At 40.8% G+C, this 21,680-nt stretch overlaps 1 protein-coding gene across 15 annotated transcripts in view; it reads right to left on the bottom strand.

Moving 5' to 3' along the window:
• Nucleotides 1–21,680, bottom strand: part of B3GNTL1 (UDP-GlcNAc:betaGal beta-1,3-N-acetylglucosaminyltransferase like 1) — a 108,044-nt gene that overhangs the window by 17,108 nt on the left and 69,256 nt on the right. For all 15 annotated transcript variants that reach the window (XR_009488902.1, XR_009488901.1, XR_009488904.1 and 12 more), the window contains 2 exons: nt 15,700–15,795; nt 7,513–7,637 (listed from right to left, as the gene is read on the bottom strand). Coding sequence is in view for 10 of the 15 variants with exons in the window: in XM_059864310.1 (XP_059720293.1) it covers nt 7,513–7,637; nt 15,700–15,795 (221 nt within the window). In the remaining 5 variants the exon portion in view is untranslated. The remainder of the gene's footprint in view (nt 1–7,512; nt 7,638–15,699; nt 15,796–21,680) is intronic.

Genomic DNA, 21,680 nt, shown 5'->3' with positions numbered 1-21,680 from the left:
GACAGCCCCAGCAACACTCAGTGTCCCACACAAACCACCTCGTCACAGCCCTCACACTGACCAGCCTGCACACACACACACATTTCAGAGCAGGTAAGACAGATTTAACTGTAAAAGTGCCCAGGTATTATTTGGCAGTGACACAAATGTGCCTATCCCTTTATTTGAAGGCAACTTTCATAAGAATCTGCATTTCTAGGAACAAAAAGCAGTGGGATTGTTTTTTCCTTTTAAAAAGGAGTGTGCCTCATAGAACTGTTTAAAACATGCTTTAGGAAAAAAAGCAAGCTGGCAGATTTCTGTGTGCAATTACACCTTGAAGTCTTCATCTTTGGGATAACTTCCACAACAGAATTAAGCCAAGTGGTTGAGGTAAACAAGGGTGACACCAATACCAAATGACAAATCCCATGGCTCTGGAACCATTCCCAGCAAGGGACCATCCAATAGCCTTAGGGACTGAAGAGCTGCTGACATCTTCAACAAGTTCAAGACAGGTTCTCAGAAGGAGAAAACAAAGCCAAGGAAAGCAGTTTGTTCATGGTCCATTCTCCCAACTGGCAAATCCACTTGGACAACTACAGCCTTTTTTTGAGTGTGTGTGTTCTACCCTTCTATGTAATATTTAAGACTACAACATTTACCATGGATTAAAGAAAACTGCCTGCTGTTAAAAACATCTGCTTTATTTCCAGCATTCATTTAATATTCATTAACTAGGAACCCAGCTCAGACTTATTAAACAGTTTCCTAGAGAGAATAAATTGATTTCCTCGATTTGACAAATGAATCTTCCTAACATCCATCTCTTGAACAAGGCACCTTGAGCTGTAACTTTCCCAGGCAATTCTGATGAACCCCTAGTGGTGTCCCCTAATTTAAGGCAATCTTCAAGTGAAGTTTTCCATTTTCTTATTTGCATCATTCCTTCACAGCCCCAGTTATGTTCTGAAGACCACAAAACCCTCATAGGACCCAGTGACCCCACTTCACTTCAGCACAGCCAGATCCTGCTCAGCACTTCATCACTGATCCTGCTCTGATAACTTGGAAAAGCCCTCGAGCACAAATAAAATTTCCTCACAGTTCCAAGGGTGATGGCTTTGCACCAGCATTTCAACTAATGGGGGGAAAGAAAATTTTGGATTTGATCAAAAATCTCTTCTAATGCAACCACAAGATGCATTCCTGCTGCAAAGCTTTAACTGCTGCTGGCATCCTTTGACACTTGCCTCTTTCCATGTTCATGAGAGCATACTGCAGTCCCAAAGGAGAGTTTAAGGAGCAAAATGTGAAGGTCAAGTATTTTTCCAGGATCACTTTACTAGACATCTTAGGATTTCTGCGTCCTTCTAAAAAGGAAGATTATTGCTTTGCACATAAATGGAAAGCTTTTAAAAGTGATTTTCCTTTGAAATGTGACTTCAGAAGGATAACACCATATTACATTCCAAAGGAACTTCAGAATCTGTTCTGTTGGCTTGAGTGGCACTGGCAAGTTTCTTTTCCACTTGAGTTTACAACATTAAAGAAACTAAAAGTATAAAACCAGGCAGCCTTACAAGGCAGGAAAAGAACTTGTAACTAATTTCTAGGTGCAGTGCAAACACCAGGCTTCTAAAAGATGTTTTTATTTTCATGGAGATGGAGGTCCCAGCACAGCAGTGCTGGTTCTTCCAGACAGTTGTGGTTGCTGTCTAGGCCATGAGAGCCTCAGTGCCCTACTGAGGTAAAATTCCATCAGAACAAATCTCAGAGCTGTTAATCACCCGTGAAGATTTCAGACTGCAGCAAATTTACTGACTCATCTCACCTATCAATGTTAGCCTGGAAAAGCAACTGGGAAAAGCTTGCAAGAGAACTGCACCCTGAAATAAAAGGGTATGAAAGGTATTAAACTCCAAATTAATTGGGCTATTGTTCAACCACAAGAATATTGTCAGACAGCTGCATTTAACAACAATAAAAAACTTTCTTAAATAAGTACTGTGGGTTGTAAAAACAAAGCCAACATACCCAGCACTTGGGATGCTTTGCTGGCATCACTATGGAGGCATTCTTATGACAATGCCCACAGAAAAGCATTTGAAGCTCACATTGTTTGGTGTTGTGGGTCCCCAGGATGAGGTGAGAGATGAGAACTGACTCCAAGTTCTCAGAGGCTGATTTATTATATTATGATATGATATGCTATTATATTAAAAGAAAATTATATACTAAAACTATACTAAAGAAAAAGAAAGGAGACTTCAGAAGGCTAGAACAAGAATGATAATAAAAACCTGTGACTGACCAGAGTCTGACACAGCTGGCTGGGATTGGTCATTAATTAAAACCAATCAAAGATGCACCTGTTGGTAAGCAACCTCCAAAGCACATTCCAAGCAATCAGATAATTATTGTTTACGTTTCTTTTCTGAGGCTTCTCAGCTTCTCAGGAGAAAAATCCTGGCAAAGGGATTTTTCATAAAATGTGACAGTGATACATCTCCATATTGTGTGTTTTCAGTGAAAAAGTTAAGTTGCACCAAACACTTTGAAGTCTTGAGTTAACCCTGAAATACTTTAAGCAGTGCAAGCTGAGATACCAGATAAACAGAGAGCTGAGGGGAGACTTTAGAGCAGCACTCACAGGCTTCATCTTTGTGAGAACTCACTCTGCACAAACACTCCCACAGGCTGAGGCAGAAGGGAGCTTACAGGTGTCAAAGGAGAGAGTTTCGGTTATTCCCTTCAGGTTTCCGCTTCACCTAAGTTGCCACTTTTTTTTTTTTTTTTTTTTTTTGATGTTTCCAGGAGAGATAACTGGGATTCCTGCCTCGAGGGATAAGGGAATGCCATTTTCCCATCCTTCACCAGCCAGTGCAGGTGCAGCAGACAGGAGCTGCAGCAACGTGCAAAGGGTAATTAAAGAAAATGCCTGAAACGATCCAGAAGTTGTACAAACCACTACTCAGAGATGATTCTCACAGCTATTTTCAGATTATGCATTATTACATATTCACAGCCACCAGCAAAACCTAGGAGGTAGTATTACTCTGCATCACTCCAAATCCAGACAGCTTTTCCTACCCATCTCACAGAAGATTAGAGTAAGCAATTTGCAGCAGCCTTTAGTACCACGTCCAAGCCTGTATTCAGTGCACAAGATTTTCCTCAGCCAGAAGGTGGGACAAAATTCTTCTCAATGTACAAATTTGTTCCCATATCCTAACGCTCTTTCTTGATCCCAGATCTTGAAATACATTATTTCCCCTATTCTTTTCCTTTTGTTGTCACAACTTTGTAAAAGAAATGTTAGGAGTATTTCCACTGGAAATGTCATTCTTGAGGCTTAGATAATTTTCCTGAGATCTCACTTGCCCTGGCCCCTCAATGCTCATCAGTTATGGAGCCTGGGAGGAAGAAGAGGAGCCAAGATCCTGCAGGAGTGAAACGAGGGTATTCATGCAGAGGGTGAGAATGACTACACCGTGTGTTCCTCAGCCCCAAGTAGTTATTACCAGACCATCCACCCAAGTAATGCAACAATGGAGCTCTGTTAAAAATGTGTGGTGACCTACTGACTGAATACAGGAGTCAAGAAACATCTGCTCTACTCCTATTTTGAAATGAAAGATAATGTGACAATAAAAGCAACATGATTTAATGTCTGAGCTCAGTCAAACCTCGCCATATTGCTGCACTGCCTTTCCCCTCCTTCCCCCAGTGAGGCCACATAAGTGAATGCACAGAGCAAAGACAGATGTACAAGTACTTGACCAATGCAGAAACACAAGCCCAATATCCTGAACAGCACTGGAATTTTAGGCATGGATTGCCATCCACAGAAATACTATAGATCCATAAATCTGACCTTTTCTCCCTGTGCTGGCCCTGCACAGTGCTCAGGTAACACCAGGCAGGAAGAGGAGCTGCCCAAGTGAGCATCCTCTTCCAGGGCCCTTTTATTGATGGCAGGGTAAGAGAGCTCTGGATGAGAGGTGCACCTCACCTGATGGATAAACCAGAGAACTTCATCATCACAGTGAGAGCTGAAAAAGCAGATCCCTTACAGCCAGTGTTGCATGCAGAATTCAAGGCCCTTACCATCCACAGGAAATTCAGAAATAAATCCTGTTTGAACCTTGGCCATCCTGGTGAATAAACTGATTTTTTTGCCGTTGTTGTTCTGTTGAACTTCATGTGAACTTATTAATTGCTGGCCTATATGGTCCCACTGAGTTATTGCATTTACACTGTTAATAGGTTCTATTAATGTCTGAGTTCATCTTCAGGTCACGGGTCATTAGCTGAGGCATGGTTTGCATTGTGGCCTATTTTTCATGAAAGGCTTATTAAGAGAGACAGAGACTATCAATGTTAATGGCATTTACTTTTCAAGAATCTAATGAGGTCATTAGTTTCCATGTTTAATTGAAGTGCCAAATGCAAGCATAGAAGATAAAAATGCAGTTGACCTCATCTTAATTTCAGCTCTACAGGAGTATGCTATTCCTCTCTCCTGCCTATTTTTGGCTGTGTATGTTTGTGCAGGAAATGAAGGAGGCATTCCTGTGCTCACCACAGATCCAAGACCTGGCCTCAGAGCACCTCTGGAACAGCCAAATGTGTGTTTCACACTAATGCCTGTTCCTCCTCGCTCAGATGACACTGGAAGCCTCCAGTGCCTGAAACCAGATGTTTTCAATAGATTATGTAATTCTGCTTATTTCTGCAGAGCACTATCATGCTCATTCTGAGCACAGGGAAATGAAATTACTGAAGGTGCACTTCACCTTTTCTGTGTAAAAGGGAATTGGCCAGATCTTAGATAGAAGGTACAAACCTTCTTTCCCATATGTATTAAATTTGTCTTGACTAAAAACTTGCAAACTGCTCCAAGGATTAGCTGCATGCCCCAACCACCTGTCTTCATGAGCTGCACTACCTAAAGACAAGTGCAATTTTTTATTGCTCACCTCACTCCAAGCTCACTTTCATCTCCCAGTGAGGTATTGTTGTATATACAGTTCCTTTCTCTCCCCTTTGGCAAGATAATAATCTATGAATTTTAACATGTTTTTATTATACATTAGACTTTTTTACTCCAGTACTCCTCACTCTAAAGCCAGCTCTGCTATGGTCTCACATCAATTTAATGTGGCCGTGCAGCAATGAGAACACAGCCCTAGGGTACAACACCAAATAAAGTGATTTAGATCCAAGAGATATGAAAAGTGGGATTTTGTGTTGTGAATTCCTAGCTGAGAGAAGTTTCTCAAAATCCAGCAGGTATCCATCACAGGCTTTGGATGAAATGACAATGAGAACATTCATATTTCTGCATGCACCCAGTGAAATCTAAATACAGACCCTGAACTTCATGCAGATTCTGTCACACACCCAAAACATTTAATAATGCAGACTGATGCCTCCAGGGTAAGGGAGAATGCAAATAAGATTTAGTTTCCTGCTTCACAGATATTCTCAACTCCAGATATGTGTTCCAGAAGGATACTAATCATAGGAAATGACCTAAAGCACATGGGTGTTTACAATTATACTTACTAAATAAAAAAACCAAAAGAACCAAATGTCACTTGCCAAGCAGTTTTACACATATTTTAGGAAGTCTGAAAATGCAGTGAGGCTTCTTTCCCCCTGGAAGGTTCTGAAAGACACCCACATAAACTGAAACCATCACAGGCTACGAGGGACTGTTGTCTTTGCTGGAAAGAATGAATGATGCACCTTTGTACAAAAATGGCCTGCTTTGGGGTTTTTGAGACTGAAACCAGGCATTTAGGGTTAAAAAAAAAAAAATCAACTTTCCTACAACCATGATTTTGATCTCAGACAAGATATTAATTTGGCTGGTGAGTTACTACTTCCAAATCCAAGTATAGGCTAACTAAAAATTTAAAGATGACCTGGGCCAATGGCAAAAAGCAAAACAACACAGAAAAACTGTTCCACAAAACACACCTTATAAAGAAAAAGGCTTCTAGAAAAGCCAGAACGTGCATTAAATAAGGTGGAATGACCAAGAGGCAAATTAGGCAAGACTCAATTTGGATAATAAACTTAAACCTTTGTGATGAGTCCATTAATCTCTTTTTGCTCAATGTGCATTTCAGTCTCCAGACACAAACACTGGGCAACCCTTCAGAACTCGGGCAACAAACAAGGGAATGGGCCAGGACAAGGAGCTGTTGCACAACCTCATGTTTGGAAAGCCACACCAAATATCATCCCCAGTAGTACCAGCAGGAAGCCAAGAGGAAGAGCAGCTCTCCTGGTTTCTTAGAATGAGACAAGAAAGGCGCCAACTTGGACAGGCACCCTGCACATCTGAAAGAGCTCACAGCATTTCCACATTCCCCCAGGATGCTGTAATTCAGGGTGCTTGTGCCACACAGCCTTGGAGATCTGAATAAGCAACAGCTTGCAGTAAATTCAAAACAAAATAATTTCCAAGAATTAGATGCTTTCCCACAGATAGAAGCAAAAGGCATCCAAGAGTTTTTAGCGTCCCATAATGCGTGGCTGAGAAGTTGGTCACTAACTGCCAAAAGGATCACACAGTAAAAGAGGAAAAAACCCAAATCTTTACATTTCAACATGAATAAAAAGGAAAATAATTCATCTCATGCTTGTTTGCAAAATCAAAATCATCAGTACTATTTGCTTGAATGACCTTTCCAAAGTTAAATGATTTTTTATAGATATTCACATTTATGGAGATCTGCAGTGGCATTAACCATCAGTGGGCTATTTATGGGACTGCACACTATGTGCAGCAATACAGGGATGGACAACAAAAATGGACCTAGGAATATTCAGTTTTACTGCTCAGTTCTACAAAGCCATAAAAACAGGACTGACTGAAAAGTGTACTGATATCATTAATCAGTAAGGAAACAGTTCTCTTAATTACCACTGTGATTCTGGCATGGGATTCCTAAAGGACAGCACAACCCATGTAATGTTTTATTAATGTCAGTGCATAAGAGCTTTGGCTCAGCTTGCAGCATGTTGAGGAATCAGCAATTTACACCTCCTTTAGGGGCTGAGCAGCCCAGGAAAGGCAGCAGGCAACAAAAGCAGCTTACAAGGAAGCCCCTGAGATAATTACTCCTAAACATCCTCAGGGATTTTTCAAACCTCATTATCTGATTTAGGTGGTTTAGACCCTTTAAAATAAGAAAATAATATATGTAAAGGCAGCACATTATCAGATTAAAGGTTTTGGTCTGGTTCTTTTTTTTTGTTTTTTAAAGACAGTTTTTGTTGATATTACAAGTTTCTGTTTACTTTTTAAATATTGAGGCAGCTGATTTTGAAATTAGGCTGTAACATTTCCAAACTATTTTTTTTTTTACATTATGGTTCATACGTCAAAAAACACGAAAATGAAATTTTTACATATTAAAAATCCTAAATAAAAACCCCAAAGCAGTTTCACCATCTTTGCTGCTGATGACCCAAGACAAAACCAACTTGGAAATTCTCCTGGAAAGCACAGCTTACTCTAGGACAGAGTGAGTGGCAGCCTGGGGGTGGTACCGGTACAGCAGGAGGCAATGGTTCACTCGAAAGACTCCCCCACCCTTCTGGAGATGGTCATAAAAAAACAACAAATCCTCTGGGACACCCTGCAACAGAAAACAGTTACTAGATCAGTGTTCAGTTACATCGGAAGATGTTTTATTTCTCTGCCAAATTAATAAGATTAAAGAGAATTGTTACTCATAAATACAAATTTGCTGTTGCCCAGGGAGGGTGTGGACTCCCCAAGGCCAGGTTGGATGGGGCTTGGAGCAACCTGAAAGTGTCCTGGAGGTGAAACAAAAAGATCTTTAAGCTCCAACCCAAGCCCATCTCTGATTCTATACTATTATTTGTGTATGTCCCAGTGAACTTCTCTAATGGGTCATGAAATAAATGCAGCTAATGCTGCTGAATGAGCAGTGCTATTTAAAAATTAATTGCAAGGGCAGAGGTGGAAAAATCAACATGATCTCATTTTGACAGAGATCTCAAGCTTGGTGCAGGTGAATCCAAAAGAAAGAGAAACCCAGCTGCTGAACAGTTTGTGCAGCCTAAAGTTCCCTGTAACCAAATAGTTTGTACTGCAAAGGATCAGTGGGTTGAGAAGGGGTTTTTTCTCATTTTACTGGAATTCTCCTTCTTTCTCTGGCTGTCATACAAATACTGGTCTCTACTTAGGAAAGGTGACTCAGGCCCCATAATGACAGACTTCAATAAAAGCTGCAATAAAGGCAACCTCAGAATGAGGCAACATCTGAAAATGTTTTTTTATTTTTCTTGAAACTTCCTTCCATGGTACATTCATCCTTATGGGATTGCACCCACTGCTGCTGAAAACACAACAGGATAAAAGTTCCTGCAATTGTGGATCTAGCAGCTCCAGGAAAAATGAGGAATTTCACAATCATTTCAACATTTTCCACTTAAAAATCAGAGAATCTTCATGCAAATGATGCAGTGTCAGAAGGGAAATTAGATGGCTCATAGCACTCAATTCCATTTTGTGGCATATGAAAGCACAAACCCACCTTTAAAGTCCTCCACAGAAGATAAAAAAAGTAGCATTTATATATATTTTGCAAAGCTACAACCTCTTGAAATACTAGAACATTTCATTATTTCATGTTTAAATACAGATATTTCTTCCCTGCTATACAGTGTTTGAAAGGTCACATGGTTTTTAGCAGACTAAAATCTCCCTTTTATAAAACCAGCTGGGTCAAAGAAAACATTTAAGTGTAGCAACAACAAAAAGCTGAAAGATAAAATGACAAAATTTTAAAGGAAAAGAAGGTGGAGAGATTAAAATACATTTGTTTCTGTAGACAGTATGACACATATGAATAACCAGGTCATGAACCTCAACTTCAATTTTAACCATTCTATTTCAACACAGAAAAATAGTAAGAGTACAAGTTAAAAAAAAAATAATTGAAATTTTCCCCTATTACTACAGCTTCTGAGTTTCTTCCATAATTAAGAAAATGAGATTCTCTAATTAAAGTGCTGGACTGGCCCTCGAGTAATGAGGGCAATACAGTTCAGTGACTGTTTCTCATCCTCACCAGGCTGAGTAGCCAGAGGGGTGTGGGAGTGGAAGAGAAATGAGACAAAAAACTCTGAACCCTGGAAAACAACTCCAGACCACTCAGCTGAACATGTGAATCTTGGGAGGAATCAGAATCCAATCAGGCTCTGGACTCTGCAGCTCCTGCCCTCACTCTGGGTCGTGTGTGACACTGACTTGGGCCATGCTCCCACATTCTGGATTAAATGGATTCTGCTCACTAAGGGCAGCTCATCTGCAGCTATTGGTTGTCTTTGTGGACTTTGTCTGACTTCTGGTTTAAGAGCAGTAGAAAACTTTTAGACAAGCTCATACAATTTATGCTTTGAAAGCCACAAAAGAAATCTGGGAGAAGCTGGAGTAGCAGCCAGCAATCACAGTCACCAAGAAGACAAGAAAAACACAAAATCAATTTCTTTCCATTTCTTTTGTAGCCCTTTCTATATTTTCCTTATTGTGGACTTGAAGGGAAATACTGAGCCAGCAGAAAAGTTCAAACCTTTTTCTCTTTTCCCATCACACACTAGACCATGTCTCAGGGCACAAGTGCAGCAGATATCAGCTTGCTGCAGGAGCCAGATTTTGATACAGATCTATGATTATGTCACACCTCAGCAATTTCTTCTCTGTTGGATAAGCATTTACATTATTCAAGACAATTGTTGATATGTATATTTAAGTAAAGTAAAAGGATCTTGCAAAAAACACTCTTTGGTTCCAAGGGCTCTTTTGCTTTCCTGTAACTGGCAGCAATTCTGTGGAATAAAGTGCACTCAGGCCTAGGAAGGAGCAGGTGCCTTGCACTGCTCAGCAGTGGCCTCTCACATTACAAAGGAGCAGCACTGCCATGCATTTTTCAGAGGAAAGATGTTGACTGTGTTATGGATCCTGCAGGGATGGGACTTCCTACGGCTCTTGGGCGTGTAAGTTTGCTGCAACACAAGAGTTCCTTCCCAGCTGAGATCTATTATTGGATCCAGATGGCATTTTAAACACCAGGAATCTTTGTGAAACAACACAGCTCTGAAAGAGAAAGCTGTTTAACCACTAAAGGGATATTTGAATGTATTTTTTGAAAATTAATATCCATAGCTAAAAGTATCAATTACTAACCCAGCATTTCAGCAATAGGCTACCACATCAATAGCTTTCAGCAAGAATAAATACAATTAAATTGCACAGTTTACATGTTACTGGGCTACATGCAGAATTTTCCATATTATAGGCAAAACCCAACCCCACATCCTCTGCTGCAGAAAGGCATAAACTAATTACAGCTCGCAGAGAAAAGCACAGCCTGCCCCTGCTCTGCTCTGCTCTAACCAGCCACATGCAAAATCATAGTTTTTCACATTCCCACTGAACAGGGGAAGGGTTTCTGCTGACCCAGTATTTTGGGCAGGTCCTGCTTGCTGTGCTGATGAGGGGACTCATTTCTTATAGACCATGGGGTGTCAAGCAGAACTCTAACTTGAGTTAAAGTAACTCCTTCTTCAGGATTAACTAAATAATCTATGATCCTCCTCTTGCTCACTGTTCTCACTCCTGGCAGCAAACTGTGCTCCAACTGCAGCCACCTCAACATTCTCCAAAGAGGATCAAGCATCTCCCAACAAGCAACTCTGGCTACAACTCTTGCACTTCCACCATCAGTAAGGATGAGGAGCACCAGCAGGGATCTTTCCAGGGCAAAGCCTGGAGGTTTTCCTGAGGGGTTTGTTCCATTCCCAGAGGGACCATCAGCAATTTTTGGAGGAGTTTTGATGCAAGTGATGCCCTGTGCAATGTTGTAACCATGAACTCCTGCTGAGGTCATGCTGGGATGACCCAGAGCAGCACTCCAGGCTGGAAGTCCTTTCATTTGCTCACTTGGACAGAAACCACCATGGGGCTGCAGAGGCATATAGACAATGTAAAAGCTGCCTCTTGCTGCTAAACCAAATAGAGGAGAGTGATTCTGCCACAGAATCAATCTGTCCCAGCTTCCTCATCCATCCCTTGTCTCAGTCCCATCTGACTCCCTGCCATGTCCCAGCTCACAGGCACTCTGGCTGAGGTGGCAAATCCTTGTGAGCACAAGCAGTGGAGATTTAGCCTGTGCAGAGAAGTCTGACTGGTGAAAATGGGAGATCTACCAGTATTTCATGAATACATGCACTTCTAAGAAACAGCAATGACAAACAAGACAGGAGAAGTCCATCAATCCACAGGGGGAAAAGCCTTCAGGTTTGGAAAAGCTTGGTCCTGCCTTTTGGTCAGGGGCATCGAGGAAAAGTGGGCTGCAACACTCTGTAAACCAGTCAGCAGCATCAGGGTAACTGCTGGACAGAAAAAATCCTCTAATTCCTCAGAGGAGCCTAAAACTGGTGAATGGGAAGAATTAAATAGCTATTAATAGCTTTTCTACAGGATTACCCAAGATATTCTCAAGTCTCCCTTTCTGCAGATCTGTCACTTCATTTCTTGGCTCTCATCCAAATGCCTTTCCAGCATTTTGCCTTGATTACAGGACCCAGAGCCCATCAGGATTTATTTTATTGTTTAGGAAATAACAGGTTAAAGGAAACTCCAAAAGGTTGCTTTCATCCAAACGTCCTGGCACAGAGAAATGCAGTTAAACAAAGAAGATGGGGAAGTCAAAGGGAAGGGAGGTGGTAAATTGTCAATGATATTTAATAACAGACTAGCAGAAAATATAATTAGACATGGGGTATGGGGTGAATTTTCAAACAGCTCATAAAGTGTAATTAATCACAGGCTCCACCACTTTTTCTCTGCTTTTTAGATCAAATATTGATCTCTGTGCAGCCTTAACTGTATCAAGCCAAAACCAAACAAAAAGCCCCCAGTAGTGCCTGTATTTTCTCCCAGTTTTCCCCACAGCATCTTGACAGCTTATTTGACAGACCGAGAGTATTTTAATTCACATTCCAAAAAACCAAATTCCTACTTGGCCTTTTACCTCTCAGGCATTATTATAACCACTTGCCTTTCTGAATGGAATGACATTTGTGTGCTCTGGCAGGGGAACATGGAAAATTGCATCAGTGAGTGCCTAACAGCTACATTTACCTCAGAGCTTTCCACATGCCCTACAGTCTCCTGTGCTCAAAAGGATATTTTGACACCTCCTCAGTTTGTGTTTTTTGTGACCTTTTATCACAAAAATAGAATGAAACTGAGCTCCAGACACTTTGTTCAGAGGCACAGCTTGTGTTCAGAAAGGCTGGTGCTCTACAATGCACGAATCCATCTGGGGCTCATTAAGAATCATTTCCCCCTGTTTACACTTTGAGATTAGCTCAGAACTTTAAGGCTGTCACTCCATTTTCAGTTTTCATACACTTAAAAAGGAAGGATAAACACAGGGGTGACAGGAAATTTGGAACCAAGTTGTGGTAAAATTCTAGAGAAAGAGGCAAGTTTGGCATGTGACAGTTGTGATGTGGAGGGTAATTCTGCCTGGAGAGAGCCAAGACTGCAATTTTCCACCCTTGCATGCAGGGTAGCAATGCTCATTTATACAGCTCTCCCTGTACTCAGCATTTCTGTCAGGCACATGAAAAAATAACTTTTCTTCACTAATAACAGGCACCTCATCTCCTACAGCACACGACTGGGGAGTTCCTCACTCCAACAGATGACACAGCTTCAAAATCTGCTTTTCACATTAGACCAGAACATGGGCATTCTTCTCCTCAGCACAATTTTTTGTGCTGCTTTTGGACACGGTTATTACTTTTTAACAATGGTGCTACTTATCAGGAGACACCAAAAACTCCAGCAGCAAAGCCACCCCTGGTAATGTCACACACCAAGTGTCAGATGGGAGTTCTGAAGGGTTTAGGAAGGGCTGCTACATTTGTCAATAAGGAAGTGCTGCACTCTTTATCCAAAATTGCTTAAAAGATTATTTTCTTTCAGTTTCCTAAAAAAAGTTAGCCAAAAATATGGTTCATCATGTGACTCTTCTTCCAGCAGGGGATACTATTTGAAATGTTACTTTATAGGATTGTGACCACTTCCATTGTATTATCTCAGCCTCAGAATGCCTTCAGAACTTGCTAAAATCTTTTCAGTGCTCCTGCTTTAATTATCATTCATCAGAGATTGCATAAATAATACCTCTACCATTTCAGGTAATTCATATATAAAACAAACCTGTCATGTTCTTAGAGACCATTTATGAAGATATTATTTTGTTTGGACCTGAAAGGAATACACTTCCAACAACTGCAGATCTTGATCAGAAAGAACTGCACTAAAAAAATAAAAAAAAAAAGGCAAAAACCTGTTTCACCAAAGGCCAGAATGACTGGAGAGAGACATACAGACCTACCTGGAACAAAAAAAGGATTACACCATAGCACATCTATTTGTATTTGATCACTCCACCCACTCTGCTACCATCAACACAAGTCACAATTTCTCCCATGGAAGAATGAGCCTCCATTCTTTCCTCAGCCCTGAAATACGAAGAACAGGTGTTTGGATTTCATTTCAAATGAGAAATGCAGCTTTTTGGCAAGAAACAGCTCAGCAAATGGAGAAGGCCAAATCATGGAGATTTGTTGGCCTGTTTTGTGTTTACTTCCAGCAATGTGACACTGGCAAGCCTCATGAATAAACACAAACTCAAAAATGGAGATGGAAGTGATCAGATCCTTGCAGATCCTGGCTCAGGTCAGAGCTTACAGGGATGAGACCCTTCAGAGTATTCTCAGCTCTGCTGATACACAGAAAAACTTCCTTTGCTTTAAAGGGATTCTTTTCAAATGAAAATGAACGAGTCAGAGCAATGCTAAATACTCTGTAACACTAAATGCTCAAGATTTAAGGCTTGATTTTGTGTCCTCTAAACCCCCAGAAGACAAAGGTTTGACTTCACTGCTTTGTTCAGATCTGTCCTGTTCTTAGGGTATTTTTGTGAAGGTCCTCTGCATCAGCCAGAGGCTGAGCTTGGACAGGTTGGACACTTCACAATAGGGACAAACAATAAGTTCAACTTATCACTGGTAATTCTTCAAACTAGAAGGACATAATCATGCATTGTGGCTGAAAAATCATCAGGATTAAGACTGTCATTGTGCTACAGCTGAATAACCAGTGGCATAGCTCCTACACAATTACACAGAGAGAGCAAAACAGAAAAAGGCCAACTCATAAAAACAAAACAAGGAGGAAAAAAAGCCAAAATGAAAAGCAAAAAGCACAGAACAATAGTCTATTTAACTTAACCTCTTGAACTTTATCATTAGGCTTGCTGTTCTATTGTTGCTGCTGCTTTAACTTGCTTGCTTTCTTTCTGGAGCTTACTAACAATGCTCAAGAAGTCAAACATCCTTCAGGGAGTGAAAATACAGTGATAAGAAATAATAATAATAAAAAAGAAAATCAGCAAATGTAGATTGTATTGGGAGCCAGGCACCATTCCCAGCTCTTCACCCACCATGTAATTAAGGGCAAAGCTTTTCACTGCTCTAAACAATTCAGTTCTCTGTCTGCTGTCTCCTTATAATTACAATTTTTTGGCAGCCCAAAGAATAATATTTGTATATCCTCATACATACACACACATGTATATATATACACACTGCATGGCACTGAAGGGCTTCATTTAAAAGCTATAAAAATAATCATCATCATCATCATCATCTGTTGTAGTTTAAATAATTAAATAGGAAATAGCCTGAGCAGATTTGTTTTAGAGTGCTAATAAATGAAAGATTAAAAAAAAAAAAATCAGAACCACCCATTTTAGCCCTAAAATCTCAGCAAAACCACTGGAAGCAAAAGCTCTCAGAACCAAACCACACAAAATGGATCCAAATGTGTCTAAATTAGATCTATTTGCCAACATATTTCAACTACCACAATGAATACTGCTAACAGACACCCAGGGATTTTATTCCACAAACACTCTGATGAGTTTAAAGCAATCAAACTGAACTCATACAGGAAATTCATGAAGACAAAGAACAGCTAACTGGCAGGGGAAAAACACTTCTGAGACCACAGGGATTGAATTTGTAACCTCTCAGCCCTGATCCTTGAGGAGAAGCTACTTAAAATCATCCAAGGACAAGCACAAGAACTCAGGTTGACAAGGGGACAGGTGAATAATGAGTTTTTGTGGTAATAGCCTTATGGCCCTTCTTTTTTCCTCTCAGGGATATAAATCTTTCCCCTTAGCTGAAGGAACTTTTATCCCTCTGCTATTCTGCACCTTTCTTCCCTCCCAACTTCTTTCAGCAACCTACCTCACCCTGCTCATAACAAAACAAGGGCTCACCTGTTTTTGGTCTCTATTCCAGGGACAAAGAGGAGCTTGGATGTCTGAAACCTTGATTTTTTCCAGGTTAGCTGACACATCCCATAGATGTGTTACAATGTCAACCCCAGGTAGGTCCTTCCATCATCAAGGTTATTCCCAAACAACTTCAGTTGGCTGGAGATTGGTTTTTTAAAAAATGGTTCGACCCAGCTTTTTTTAGAGCTCAGCTTTCACCTACACCCCTTCCCTATTATTCCTTAATTCCAGGTAGAGGCTGTTAAACAAAGGGATGGCTCCTGGACTACAGATCACCTGCACCACTCACCTTTCCCCCCTCATCAAATCTTCCCACATGAAAAAACCACTCTCGAGAGCAGAACCAGGTTGGCATGACCACCGTAGGCCCATGGGAGGTGAACACCTAGGGAAAAAAGAGGGATAAAAACCCAGTCAGTTAAAAAGATCAAACCCAGCAGCTGCTGAGGAACAAACAGACCTCACACATTCACCTGAAATTGTGCCTGTGCCTAATCTTCAGCAAGCTCAAGCACTGAGAAGAGCCAGTGCTGGAAATTTAGCAGGTGTTTAGTGTGTACCAGAATGTTCCAGGTGCCACAGCCCAAAAGGTGAGTCTGGCTCCTGCTTCATATTCCATGCCCTTCTCTTCTGCCCCAAGCTGCAAGAGGTGCAGAGTACTTAAAACATTTTTCCAAATTTAGAGTATCCTACTGGAGCTGGCACTTTATCAGTAATGATGATGTGAATGTGGAAATGAAGTAATTGAGAAGAATCACAGAAAGTTCAAGTTCTTAAACTGAACCCTACAATTCCTGAGCATTGATTTTTTTTTCCCCTTTTTATATTCCTTCTACATAGATTAAGTATGAACTTTCACTGATCTTTTATTGCTGCCAAAGACACTTAAATCCCAATCAAGCTTGGACAAGTAAAATGCAATTTGTTTTAAACATTACCTGAGTGCTATGGATTTGCTACCCAGGGGTACCTACAATTAAAGGTTTTTGGAAAGGAAGAGCTTTAAGTAGAGAAAAGGGAGTAACTATTAAGTTCATCTCTTCATTTGTGACAGCCAAGAACTATACAAATGGGTCTTTGAAGCTTTAAACAAACTTGTTGCAAATACAACTGTGAAATAAGCCAGAGTGTGGATGACAGGAGGCAAACTGGTTCTTTATTTTTTTTTTTTTTGCACAAGATGAAGTATCCAGGCAAAGAGGAGACTGAACTTGTCAAACACAAGGTGCAAAGTGAAGGCAGCAGCTTGTGCCTGCTTCCAGCAGAGACACAGGAACTGCAGAGCACACCCTGGGGCATGAAGAAAAAAACAACTTCACAACTGCTGTCACTCAAATGGCAGTGCTGATCTGAAGCTGACAATTTCATGTTACAGTGGTAATGTAAATATTCCTGTGCATCTGAAGTTCTTAAACAAAGTGTACATTTGTCACATGCATCTCAGCATCCACATTTTAAGGGTGCTCCTCTTGATGTCAGCCTGAGGGAGCTCCACAAACTCTTATGTCTGGCCACTTCCATTTCCACAGATAAACATGGATTTAAAACCAGATAAAGACATTTAAATCAATTGTCCAAATTAACTAAATCAGAAATACAATCAAAATTTGACAGATGACCTACTCCCATTCTTTTTACAGGTATCTGCCCAAACTTGAGGGTGAAGCACACAGCATGGCAGCTCCAGCAGCACAATGACAGACCTTCACTGTCCCCAAAGGGATCCTAGGGTGACTCATTTTCATCCAGACACTTCAATTCCAGGCACTCATATTTAGACAGAACAATCCCATCACTTATGTGTCCTAACTCACCAGCAGGTTGCCCAGAGCTGAAATACTCCAGTTCAGAGGTGCTAAATGTAAAAATCTCCCCCCAAGAGTCAGTGGGAGCTGAAAGAGTCAAAACTACCCCAGAAAAGCAGAGCAGCCTGATTATCAGCACATGGTTATTAGCTCCACATTAATTACAAGGGCAATTGAGTAAGGCCTGAACCAAACAATGACCAAACTGTAATCCCAAAAGAAAACAGCAGCAGGGAGAAAAGCCAGGCCAGAGGGCATTGCACTGAATCTCATTTCTGAAAGGAACAAAAACTTCAAAGAAAGTCTTGAGCCCATGGGTACTTGTGAAATGTGTCTGGAGAGGCCAGAATGGCTTTTCCTCAGAGCTGCCAGGTCCCTCAGGGATCAGGAATGCACTTCACCTCAGAGCTGGAGCTCCAAGCAATCAGCTGTGCTCACCTGCCAAGAGCATCCCTCCCAAACATCCCAGATAATGTGTTCCACTGACACAGATACTTCAGTGAGACCAGACAGAACAGATTACTTCATCATAATAAATAAGTATATATTATTATTATTATAAATATTAAAATATTTGTTATAATTCCAATAAATACATTATTAAATTATTGTTATTATGAAAAATTTAAGAGAAAACTTCCAAAAGGCACTGATGTTAGCACAGATGATGATTTTACAGCAGACCATCACACACTGATGTCTCTCCTAAATCCAGCAGAGTTCTGTGGCTCACTGTCCATCTCAGCAGAGACACCAGAGGAGAATCACACAGGCAAAACAGAGACTGATGATGCCACACATGATTTCAGATCTTATCCTTCAAGAAGGTCTTGAAACCTGCACAGCACAGCAGCTGAGAGTCAATAAATTGGCAAAAAAACTTTTCCTACCTGAATATTCACAGAGCAACATCAAAAGTGACTTGAGGAAATTTATTTGTACTGCTGTCACAAAGTGCAGAAGGGTGTCCCTTCTACTATCTTGTCCCTTGCTATGTAAGAGTAACTTTTGTGAAGCTGAAATTCTCTTTGTTGTTGTGGTTAGTTTGGTCTTCAGTTGAATCTCCTGATCCAAGAAACCATAAATCAGCAGTGCTACCCCCCAGGAGGATGTGGGAAAACAGGGCACCAAGCAGAGAGAACAAGACCCTTCTTAGCAGCAGCAGCAGAGATGATCCAGAAATAATCTTTAACCTGATTAAACTGCTGGAAATCTACATTTACACCACATTTACATTGATTAGGAGCTCTCCCACTCATGCTGCCTCTGGCTGCACACCCCAGTCACAGCCCTGGCACTCTCCTGACCCCAGGATGGATCAGAGCACTGCAGCAGTAAAAAGCCATTCTTTTCCTTGTTTCTAGTGTTAGTTTTCTACAGCCTTAGTTCTCTGAATCAGTTCACTGTGGGGTCAGAGCAGCAATACCACTGACACACTGGAGAGGGAAGGAAAAGCTCTGGAGAGGGAAACAAGCCCTCTCTTTTTGGTCACTGCCCACAGCTCATGAGTCCAGCTGAAACATAAAACTGCATCCTCTGAATACCCACTCTGATGGGAGGAGAACTGGCCAGGAAAAACACTAACAACTGTTCTGAAACACTGAGGCATCTGCCAAACTTCTGAAAACCACCTTCCAGAGCTTTTGAAATTTTATCTTCAAGTGAAAAAAAAAAAAATAACCTCAACCTTCTGCACTTTGGAAATTCTATATTTCACCTTGGTTTAGTCTGATGGGAAAGTTTCCTCTGTGTTTCTTTTTTGTCTATTCTTGGCATAAACTCTTGCCAAGGTGTTAAAAAAATGGTCAACTTGCCTTATTCTGTGATAAAAACTGCAACTTCTCACTTTGTGAGACTGACACTCCAGATTTTATCCATAAATCTTTTAGATTGCATGGAGTGGAACGAGAGAAACAAAGAGGACATGCTAGTGTTAACTTGACAATCAATCAAAAGCAGAATTTGAATGATGATGCCATGAACTATGTTTAGTTTTCTTGGAAATATCCTCCAACTGTGCTTAACAAATGTCTTGTGTCACCTTGGAACAGCAGTGGGTTTCCAGACCTCCTGGAGGAATTAATTCAGAATTCTGAGAGCAGGTTGGACCCGTGAACCTTTCACACACAGCTGGATGGAAAGATTAATGCTTATTAATAATACTTGTTATTAATTACAGAACACTGTATGCTGTAAAAAAAATCTAAATATTTAATATTTCATGTTAAAAACCAGAAGATGAAGGTATAAATCTGTTCAGGGTTTAAATTTCTGAAGAACAGTGTTGTCATAACCTAACTGGAATCCATCTCCAGATGATGGGCACAAATTCCTATTTCAGCATCTTATTTACTAAATTATTCAGAACTTTTATAACTAGCTGGGTTGATTCCAAGGATCAAGTAGCAAGTAATTGAAGCTGGTTTGTTCTTGTTCACTGTTTGGCTATCGAATTACATCCAAGTGTTACACAGATTCTCTGAAAATAAATCTAAAGAACACAAAGAGCTGATAAAGTGACTTTCATTGTTGTGTTTCAAAGCTGTCAGCAGCACATGGAACTCTGGCTCCCACTGATGCTCAGTGCAAAATTTCAGTTCCAACACAGGGAAAGGCATTTTGTGTTTACAGTAACTTCTCAAGGAAAGTTCTCTCTCCTGAAGCAGCAAATCAAAGTCTAACAGCAGTGATAAAAGCAGATGTGCAGATGGTGAAACAACACACTGAAGGGCATCACTCCTGACCTTGAAGCAGTGATGTGTTAAGATACCTGTGCATGAATTCAGCAATGCATGGACCAGGACCTTGTTACTGAGGTGCACCAGGCTCACATCCAGACTCAGGTCTGTGTGTGTTGGTGTGAGAGAAGAGGTACAGAGGGGAGGGAAGAGAAAAAAAAGACTCTTCCTACTTCAAAAAAAGTATGGGCAAAGAGGATTTTTCAAAAGAATGAGCTTTGTGAAGCTTTTAGGAACCCAAGCAGCCAGTGTGGAATGGATTCCATGCAGTTGGTTTATATTGCACTGAACTGCTGTACCCTTTCCTGGGCTTGTACAAATAACTGAAGCTATTTGTGTCACCTCATCACTGCAAGCTCTGGGAGCAGCTGAAAATCCTTCTCTAAGGAAGCTGAAATCCAGCACAGCAAAAAGCAGATTATTGAAATAAGCCATACCTTGTCTCTCTGTGCAGAAAAGCTGCTGTATACACAATAATCCTGGTGCAGGCCTGACTGAAAATCAGTGGTACTTAGGATTGTGAATCCCAAACTCTAGTAAGCAACAAACGAGAGGGTCCTGAGAGCTGCTAATGCCAGTGAAAGCAGAGAACATTCAGCACCTCCAAGAAGGTATTCCTGCTCCTGGAAAATTTATGACTTACAGCTCCCCCTGATTTCCTCTGGATTTGAAGCTTGAATGAAGACTGGAATGTTTCACAGTCTGCAGGAAACACAGAGCAGAGCCAGTGAGAGGAGCTGGGAGATGATGCTTTCTCTGAAGGCAAAGGGCACAGAAAGGGAGGAAAGCTGGGAGAGAAGAGCTGAATTTTGCTGTAACAACCTCCCTGGTTCCTCACAGTTTATTGCATTTCCAGTGCTGTTCACTTTCAGAAAGTACAACAGTCCTCTTTACAGCTACACAACCATTGTATCAAAACATCAAATTTAATTTTTACAAATAACATTCCCTATGTGAAATAAAATTTTCATACCAAGTCTGTCACTGCCATATTTTCTGGTAAATTTCCAAAATTCCTTTGCAAGGATTTCCTCCTGGGAAGCTGAGAAGCCTCAGAGAAAAAGGAAAACAATATTATCTCATTTACTTCTCCTGTGTTGTGCTGCTTTAAAATGTAGTAAGTAATTGCTTCATTAGTTGCATGTGAATTGTTTTTACTTATTAGCCAAATACTGCCAGCAGTGTTGGACTCTCTGAGCAGAGAGTCAAGAGTTTTTCATTATTGTCTTTTAACCTTCTGTCTATATCCTTTCTCTATTCTTTAGTTTAGTTTAGTATGGTATTCTTTAATATAATATAATATCATAAAACAATAAATTAACCTTCTAAAAACATGGAGTCAAATTCATTTCCTCCCTTCAAGGGGGTCCCCAGAAAACACCACACAAATCTCTGCAGTGAAACCACCCCCTGGAATGAAAAGCAGGGTGTGTATCAGCAGGGCATCCCCTCCTCCTGACATCCCTGGCTGCAGCAGAGCCCCACGAAGAATGAAATGCTGGGCAAAGACTGCATAGAGCATCTCAGAGTCTTTGTGGTCAGGGTGACTCTGAGATGTGCTAGAGAGTCTCTTTTCTTAGCCTGGCAGCTGAAGAAGGAGTCAGGATTCTTCTGCTCTGGTTTTCAAGGTTGTTTATTTGCTGTTATCTATCATATTCTTTCTTTGATTTGCTGAGATCTGTCCAGCAGGTCGGGTTGTGGCACAGTCCCTGCCCTTGGGCTGGTGT

Source organism: Haemorhous mexicanus, chromosome 20, assembly GCF_027477595.1.
Source record: "Haemorhous mexicanus isolate bHaeMex1 chromosome 20, bHaeMex1.pri, whole genome shotgun sequence".
Classification (NCBI taxonomy): Eukaryota; Metazoa; Chordata; class Aves; order Passeriformes; family Fringillidae; genus Haemorhous; species Haemorhous mexicanus.
Note: the sequence above shows the minus strand (reverse complement) of the source record. Positions and strands in the feature narration are given on the sequence as shown.